Source organism: Oryzias melastigma, linkage group LG22, assembly GCF_002922805.2.
Source record: "Oryzias melastigma strain HK-1 linkage group LG22, ASM292280v2, whole genome shotgun sequence".
Classification (NCBI taxonomy): Eukaryota; Metazoa; Chordata; class Actinopteri; order Beloniformes; family Adrianichthyidae; genus Oryzias; species Oryzias melastigma.
The window spans coordinates 10447786-10456604 of NC_050533.1; the positions used below are offsets into that span (position 1 = coordinate 10447786).

Sequence of the window (8819 nt, forward strand, 5' to 3'; positions counted from 1 at the left end):
ACTAAAGGAAACATTTCAGTGTAAAACTCCAATAAAGACAGAATATTTGCTTTAATTTAAAATATATTTTTATTTTGAGACTGTAAATAAAGTATTTGTTCCTGATAATTTGATACATACATCTTTAATGTTATCTGATATTATTAATCAGATTTATTTAGTGTTTATTACATTTTTTTTTTTTTTACACTTTGAGGAAAATAATTCGAATAAAAGATTAGGTCAGTCTATAAACGTTTTAAAAATACGTTACTTTTGCTTTCTAGCTCCAAACAAAGAGTAAACATTTACTTCAAACAATGTTACGGCTTTATAGATATGAACTAACATGTTGATACCGACATAATGTTAAGCTATTACATAGAGAAACTTTTACTAAAGCTTTGTCATGCATTAAATAAGATTGTATAATAGTTAACTCCGGACAAATGCATTAAGCAGTGGTCCCCAATCCCCAGGCTGTGGACCGGTACCGGTTAGTGGGTCACGTGGTACCGGGCTGCAGACAGAAAAAATAAATACATGCACTAACTTTGATTATTTTGGTTTAGTACATTTTCTCATCCTGAAGAAAACTTTATTTTGGAAAACTTGGTCACATAGCTTAAAACAGCTACCTGAATTACCCCAAAGCTATCATCAAAAAACCAACAATAAAACGTATTTGAAAAGTTTCTTCAGGGATAAAAAAGCCAGTGAGGAAACCAAATTAGAGCCTTTGACTTCAAAGAGCAATAAAGCTGCTGATTACAGTAAAGCTGGCAATCTTTGAATTATTGAGACAGTTGTTCTCATGTAGCAGAAGCCGCTCTGGCCAATAAGCAGCGACAGACTCCACTGTTTCACACACACAGATTATAAAGTTGGAGACCAAACCAGCCGCAAACATTTTACAGAGAATGAAGATTCAATCAAATAAAGTTGCTGATTTGTGGAAACTTGTAAAAGGGACATTTGAACATTTGCCTATTGAATTGTGAGTCTGTTCAGAAACTTTAACACAGAAAATTTTCCTGTGTGTTGAAAAAAATGAATGAGAATTTATGTAAAGACAAAATATGATCTTGAAAGATAATCAGAGTCTGGATTGAGTTTTAAAATGGCAAAAAAATCTTGTAGTATTTCCTTTATGGAATTTTTCAAATCAGAAACATCTTCTACAAATCAACAATCTTCATCATCTATAAAAAAAAAATCTGCTGATATTTAGACTTTTTTAAACAACATTTCTTGTTGTAGCATTTTATTTTGAAAACAGATTTTCAGAAACCGGAAGCTTAAAAATGGCAACTCCTGCCCCATTTTAAAATATTGTGTAATTTGAACCAGTCCATGACCTGGAAAAGCTTGGGGACTACTACTTTAAATAATACATTTAGTAATGCTAAGTATGCCAAGTAAAGTGTCTGTTAATGTTAAAGTGTTAAAAAATGCTTAATTGTTCAGTAACTAACGTTAATAAAGAGACGCTAATTATAATATGTTACTAAAATAGCTTTAGGTAACCAACATGTGAAACCAGATGTATGTGTTTGCAATTTATACTATTTCAATAATATAAATAAATCCAAAACTAAATAAAGCGAGCTACTCAAAATAAATAAATAATCTTAAAAACACTCTCAAAATGTTGAGATCTATTCTAATTCTGAATTACAAATCTATTTACAGCAGTTGTATGGACTTTTCTGTGTAGTAAAGTGATGGATGTCCTCGCCTCACTGAGTCTGTGTTTTTTATCCTCTGCAGGAGAGGTTTGAAGCGTTGTTCAGGATTTATGACGAACACACAACCTTCCAGATGTTCAAAAGCTTCAGAAGAGTGCGGATCAACTTCAGCACCCCAGAGGCCGCCGCTCGCGCTCGCATCGAGTTGCATGAATCTGAGTTCAACGGCAAGAAGCTGAAACTCTACTTTGCTCAAGTGAGTTTCTGGGAAATGGTAGAAAGGGGGCGTTTTGGGGGAGAAGCGCTCTTATTTTGAAGTTTTTCATCCTGTGCCTCACTTCTTTACAGCTTGCAGATGCAAAAAAACTCTGATTCTCTCTTCCACTTCTTTCATTTGTACCTTTTCATAATATTTTTAAAGCAATATTTGCTCCCCTGAGTTACACCTGACTGCATCCTCAGCCCACAAACTGTCTTGTCAGAAGCCATCAGTCATACGTTCCAGCGCAGGAACACATTTGAGGATTCCTCCTGCATTGCAGATGTGTCAGAGTGTCTGTCTGCATTTTGCCTGTGGAGAGAAGAAAGGGAAGAAAAGCAAAGCGATGTATTGTGGGAAAAGCACTCGTTTCAGAGGAAAGAGTTTTGTACATATTCATATTCACCGATACCGACAAGGAGTTGTTTAGATCATGTAGGATTTTAAATTTGCACACTTTACAAAGAGATTTTATGAAGTTAAACACAATTTGAATCAAGAAATTATACAGATCAAGACTTTCTCCTGTAACGTTCATGAGTTCCCATCTCCCTTCCAACAGATCCAGAACGGCGATGAGGACATAGACAAGTCTTATCTGGCCCCTCCACAACCCGTGAAACAGTTTCTGATTTCTCCTCCTGCCTCGCCGCCTGTGGGATGGAGCCAGAGCGAAGACGCCACGCCCGTCATCAACTACGACCTGCTATGTGCTGTTGCCAAGCTCGGACCTGGTCAGTACTCTAGTTCTGCTGACACATTTTAAAGTCTTATTACTTTCTATAAACGTCAAAAAGAGTGATAATCTTTATTAAAAACAATGTAATTTGAGTGACCTGTGACCCAGATGCAAACAGGAAATCATTTCATGCACCACGAGGGGGGCAGAAAGGTAGGAAGCGGCTGCTGTGAGGTGAATGCAATGGACATTATTTATGCTAAAAGGATTCATTTAAGCCTGTTTTTTTTTTTTTTNNGTCTGAGAGAATGTTATGTCATGCTAAAAGTAAATATCTATTTGTGGGAAATTTGTGGATTTCTTATGTAGATTTTCTGATCATTTAAAGTTGCTTAGATCTTAACTAAAGCAAAAAAAAATTTAATGTAAAAAAGGACAGTAATATTAGATGTCATTATCACAAGATAACAAATTTAGTTATGTCATGAAGATAACAAAGAATATGTTTTTTTCATTTGTCTACAAATCCCAACAAAACAAAGCGTTTTGTCAGAGAAAATGTCAAACTGCAGAAGAACTGATCAATTCATACTAGATTACTTTAATCATGCTCTAACTCAGGTGGAGATTATGTTAATGCTGTTGGTCATAAACAACCTTCAAATCATCATTTGAGGAAAAGGTTGGCCCTGCTACAGCTGCGCAGGCGTGAAGAAGCCCATGTACAGTGATCACCAATGAAAATCTAATGTTCAATGAGAAACGGCCCCCTTATCATGACAACTAATTGTTTTCATGATGTTAGATGTCGTTATCATAAGAAAACAAGGTTAAAAAAGGTAGATGTTATTTCGATAAAACGGGAAAATAAAAGAGAAGGTAGATGTTGCTATCGTGAGAAAAGTTGCTTGAAGTTTTCTCCATTCATGCTCTATTTGCAGTTCTCTCTGCCAGAGTGGAGACTGTAAAAATGATCATGTTTGGACGACTTCCTACAGAGATGATTGAGCTTTAAGGAAATGTAGTCATACGGACATTTTTAATGACTCATTTTATTATATTATATTAAATATAATGACGTAGTTGGTGGACTTTCAATACAAACGTTTCTGACGTTTGTGTTGGTATGTAATAAGAACGAGGATGTGTTTTATTGTATGTTTCATTATGTAAAAGTGTTGACTGACCATAAATGGGCTTGTACTGGGGTTAATTTGCTGATTAAATGAAATGAAAATGGGTAAAAAAAATAAATAAAAGATAGATGTTGTTATTTTGAGAAAACGGTAAATAAAATAAAGGTAGATGTCGTTATTTCAAGAAAACAGGAAAAAAGAAAAGCAGATGTTATTACAAGAAAATTGGTAAAAAATAAAAGTATGTGTCGTTGTTTTGAGAAAACGGTAAATAAAATAAAGGTCGATGTGGTTATATGAGAAAACGGGAACAAAGGTAGACGTCATTATCATAAGATAAAGGGAGTTAAAAGGTATAAGTCGCTATTTCGAGAAAATGAGAAAAAAACAAAGATAGATGTCATTATTTTGAAAAAAACAGCCAAATTAAAGATTGGTGTCTTTTTGGTGAAAAAATGGGTGAAAAGTATATGTCGCTATTTCAAGAAAACGGGTGAAAAAAGAAAGGTAGATGTTGTTATCACAGGAAAATGAGTTTAAAAAAGGCAGATGTCGTTGTTTTGAGAAAACGGGAAAATAAAAGATAGATGTCATTATAAGAAAATGGGGAAAAAAGGTAAATGTTGTTATTTCGAGAAAACTGGGAAAAAAAGAAAGGTAGATGTTATCACAAAAAATGAGTTTAAAAAAAGGAAGGTGTCGTTATTTTGAGAAAACAGGAAAATACAATAATGGTAGTTGTCATTATCACGAGAAAATTGGTAATAAAAGGTAACAGGAAAACAAAAGAAAAGTAGATTTTACTATCACAAGAAAACTGGTAAAAAAGAAGATCGATGTCGTTATTTCGAGATATTTAGAAAATAAAAGATAGATGTTGTTATCATGTGAAAACAGGGGGGTAGATGTCTTTATTTTGATAAAACTGTACATAAAAGAAAAGTAAATTTAATTATCACGAGAAAACAGTAAAAAAAGAAAGGTAGAATTTAGTATCACAAGAAAACTAAAAAAGATAGATGTCGTTATCACAAGTAAAATGAAAAGGAAAGGTAGATATCATAATAACAGAAAAAATGATAAAAAAAAGTAGACGTCATTATCACGAGAAAACAGTAAAAAAAAAAAAAGCTTAATGTCATTACTGCAAGAAAATGATGTAGTTATCACAAGAAAATGGGCAAAAAAAGCCAAGGAAGGCTTATTGTAGCTTCTGTAGAAAAGCAAATAGTTCTCAAATGTCATTTTCAATAAAATCCTGGATCTAAGCCTCTTCGTTTACTACTTTTCCGAGTTCTGATCTTATTTTAAATCAGAGACTGTCATGTAGTTACATTCATCTGGTTGGTTTATCTTAAATAAGACATTCTCAGATAAGCCAAAAAAAATGCAGACTTTCTTTGTAATTAGCCTATAAACATGAACATAAACAAGTGCTTACTTTATATTTTGGTGGTTTCATGACTTCTTTTATCATTTGAAATTTTGGATACTAATGATAAAATAGTAATAGTAGTAAAAAATATAGTAAAAATATCATACGGCAAAACCTGCTGGTCATTTTTCAAGCTGGGGTATAGGTGTACACAGAAAATGGCATCGTTCATAGTATATATGTTGAAATATTTTCAGGATTGTGCAAATGAATAGAAGGAGAATTTATCTTTAACCTCAACAAAGGTTAAAAGTGCAGTGTTTTCTATGATAATAATGTAGCCAATTTGCTAATGTAAATAATGTCAAGCCTGAATTGATCAAATCCCTTTGCGGATCAGTTTCAGAGCATGCAGGTGTCAGGTCAGTCCAGTCTTTCTGCTCTGCCTCTTTCCGCTTCGCTAACAGGATCTAAGGTTGCAGCAACAGTTTGTCAAATCAACAGCTTGCAGCTCTGACTTCATCTCACGCTGATAGAGTGGAAAGCTACGATTGTATTCAGCTGAGCACCATTATTTTCCCTCCACGAAACGCCGTGAAACTTTCCACGTGGTTGCAAACATCAGCACTCTCAGTGTCCACTTTTGCTGTAACCATGGAAACACAAAGCATCAGGAAATGCCTTTGTTTCCTGCCTCTCATCCTTCCTTGTGAAATCCGATAAGCGCCCGGCTGCTGCGCGGCGCGCTGACTCCCTCTGTCAGCTCCCCGTGGCAACAGCAGGACTCCATTCACTGGCTGTCTCTGCGTTTGGCACCACACTGAAAGGCTACCAGACCAATTTCCTCCTGTCTGGCAGATGCCTGATCTCATCTCCATGGCAACTGCGATACAATCTAGCAAGTGTGTGTTTTCAATTTCAGATGGCTGACTTTTGGACAAAAAGCCGGACTATTCCTGGACTGGCCTTTTCGTTTGATTTGAAGCGATAGAACTGTTAGTAAATGTTTCGCCAGAGTTTGGACAAAGCTTTAATTTTTTTAAATGTTTTTGTCATCCCCGCAGGTGAAAAGTATGAACTCCACGCCGGGACAGAGTCCACCCCCAGTGTCGTCGTCCACGTGTGCGAGAGCGAGGCGGAGGAGGACGAAGCGGCGCGGCCAAAGCAGCAGATCGTCCAGACCCGGCGTCCCGATGGGCCCCCGACGGTCTCCAACTAGAGAACCGCCCCGCCTCACCGGGGCCGGCGCCGTTACCGCCCTTTAAAACCTGCGACACACCCGCCCTCTCTCTCTCTCGTCTCTGCACTCACAGAGAGCGTCGACGCCCCTCATTTCAGTTCAACTACAAGCGAAAACAGACATTGCTCAGAGACGGTGTTTGTGGCGAGCGCGGCGATGGAATGAGGCGGCTTGAAGGGAATGGATGAGAACCACACGCACGCACACACTCATCACATTCTGCCGACAGCGTGGGGACAGTGCGAGGCTCGTCCTTCCCCCCGGTTTCCAGCAGGAGGGGGTAAAACACTCGTCCCACTACAGGCACCTGTCACCTACCGCACATTCTCAGCTCCGTTGCCTGCTCGTCCAGTAGCTTGTTAGCCGTTCCTCTCCATTTAAGGCTGTTTTTTTCTACAATAATCTTTGGAGATGCAACACTGAACCAGTTGTGTTGATGTTTAAATATACTTTTTATTTTTCATTCTTTTTTTATCTGCTGGTTTGCAGCTTGCATCTGTGTGATGTTCCTGCTCGTATCTGCATGTATATACTGTAATACAAAAATAGTGTAGGGAGGAAAAATAAGCTGCATCACACACAGCATAAAGCGCCATATGTGACTAATAAAGTTTGGCGATTGTTGGACTTTTTCTTTTTTGTGGAGAGGCTTTCCTTTCTTTTTTTTCCCGTCTTTTGCAAAGCTACTAAATGTGTATTATTACTATGTATTTGATACCCCAACACTTTTTGCATGCATACTTCAGTGGATGGGGAGCTGGAGTATTTTTTTTATTGTTGTTCGTTGACAGGAAAATTGTGGCATGAGTGCATATTGTTCCTGCAGGCTCAGAGCGACGTCATTGGACGGTTCGGCCTGATGGCAGACTTTTTCTTTTTTGTCCAGATTTGTTGGATCAGAGACAGTTCAACCCTCTTCAAGGAGAGACATTTCTGTTTATCGATATTGTCGTTCAATCACTCTCTTCGTGTCGGGTTTCCTTTGAAACCAACTACTGCTTGTTTTGCACTGAGAATCTCTTGATGTCTCGAAAGCGATGGTGGGGCTCTCGACCGCTGCGCTGCTTCTTCTTCTTCTTCTTCTTCTTGCTGTACATAGATGAGTGGTGGGGAAATCTTCTTTTAGATGTTGTACCTGAAACCATTTCATTAAAAAAAAAAAGAAAAAGGGAAAACGAAGCTTGCCTCATGAGATAACAACCAAAGCATTCACTCGCCTCTCATTATTACCAGAAAATTATCTCTCAAAATGACTTGATAATTCCACTTTTACTGTACATCCTTTTTTTTGTTTGTCTACTAACTATTTAGGTTGTGTGTACATTAACACAATTATTTAATAAAAGTGGTTTGGGGCCATTTATGTCTTAAGCTTTCATCCATGCATTGACTGCACATGCTTCATCCTTTCATGAAACCTGGAGGAACTTTGCTGTTTTTTTAGCAAAGCATGTCAGCACTTTATTACTTTCACTGCTTTTTTTTTTTTGACAAAGTGAGAAGCACACTTTTTAGTTTCTTTCTTGTGTCGAGCTAAACACCTGGTCAGCCTTTTCACCAGCATATTGCAGAGAGCGAACCACTCCATGTCCGTTTGACAGCGTGAACTTCTCATGCCTTTTGGATCCGTACGACTCAAACGGTGTTTACACGCAAAGCAGACGGAGGTTTAGAAATGAGGCAGCGGAACAAGAAAAAGACGAAAAAAATATAATTTTTTTTGTCTACAAGATTGGTGAAAGGTTTTTCATTGAAACTCTGTGGACAGAGGGTTTAAACTTGTGCACTTTGATCACAGTGGAGAAGAAATGTAAATTTATGTACATATGCCAAGTGTCTTTTCTTTCGTCTTCTCTGTTTTTCGCTGAGGCCAGTCCTCATGTGCAGTTTGTTCCAGCTTCTCTTGGCACTCTTGTAATGGAAACAAAAAAAAGAAAAACAAAGGTGTGTAAGTCCTGAAGACGCTCGATCAAAAACCAACTGCGTCTGACGCGGACTCGGTTTTTTTCTTCTTTTATTTCTGGGAAACATCTACGAAAACCTAAAATAATACCGTTATTACTGTCACTGTTGTACTGTTTCTGTTGAAATCTGATTATTGTGTCTTGTATTGTAGAAATCCAAAAAACAAAGTAGCATATCAAGCAATAATTTACAGTACTATGATATCAGTATGTGTATATTACATGTTCTGTACTTATTTCTCAGACATGGTCTCTGTCTCTGACAGTATCTGTTTCTATTTGTGTAGTAAAATAGTTATTTGTTTCAAATAGAAAAATACATAAAGACCTATTCTTAAAAACTATGTTTTAGTTTTGTCCTTGTTTAAATGTTTTTGGGTTTTTTAGGATTTATCTGAGCAGAATAAATCCAACACAATTCAGATCCAGTTTTAGTTCAACAGAACATGCAACTCATGAGATTTGGACTCGCCTCAGCAACTTTTTCTTTAACAATATT

General features: G+C 37.0%; 1 protein-coding gene across 2 annotated transcripts in view; it reads left to right on the top strand.

Annotated features, from left to right (window-relative positions):
* rcan3 (regulator of calcineurin 3) overlaps positions 1 to 8664 on the top strand; it is a 40779-nt gene extending 32115 nt beyond the window's left edge. For both annotated transcript variants that reach the window (XM_024272731.2, XM_024272739.2), the window contains 3 exons: positions 1750 to 1923; positions 2489 to 2660; positions 6181 to 8664. In XM_024272731.2, the coding sequence (XP_024128499.1) occupies positions 1750 to 1923; positions 2489 to 2660; positions 6181 to 6335 (501 nt within the window). In that variant the 3' untranslated portion in view covers positions 6336 to 8664. The remainder of the gene's footprint in view (positions 1 to 1749; positions 1924 to 2488; positions 2661 to 6180) is intronic.
* The last annotated feature ends 155 nt before the right edge of the window (positions 8665 to 8819 follow it).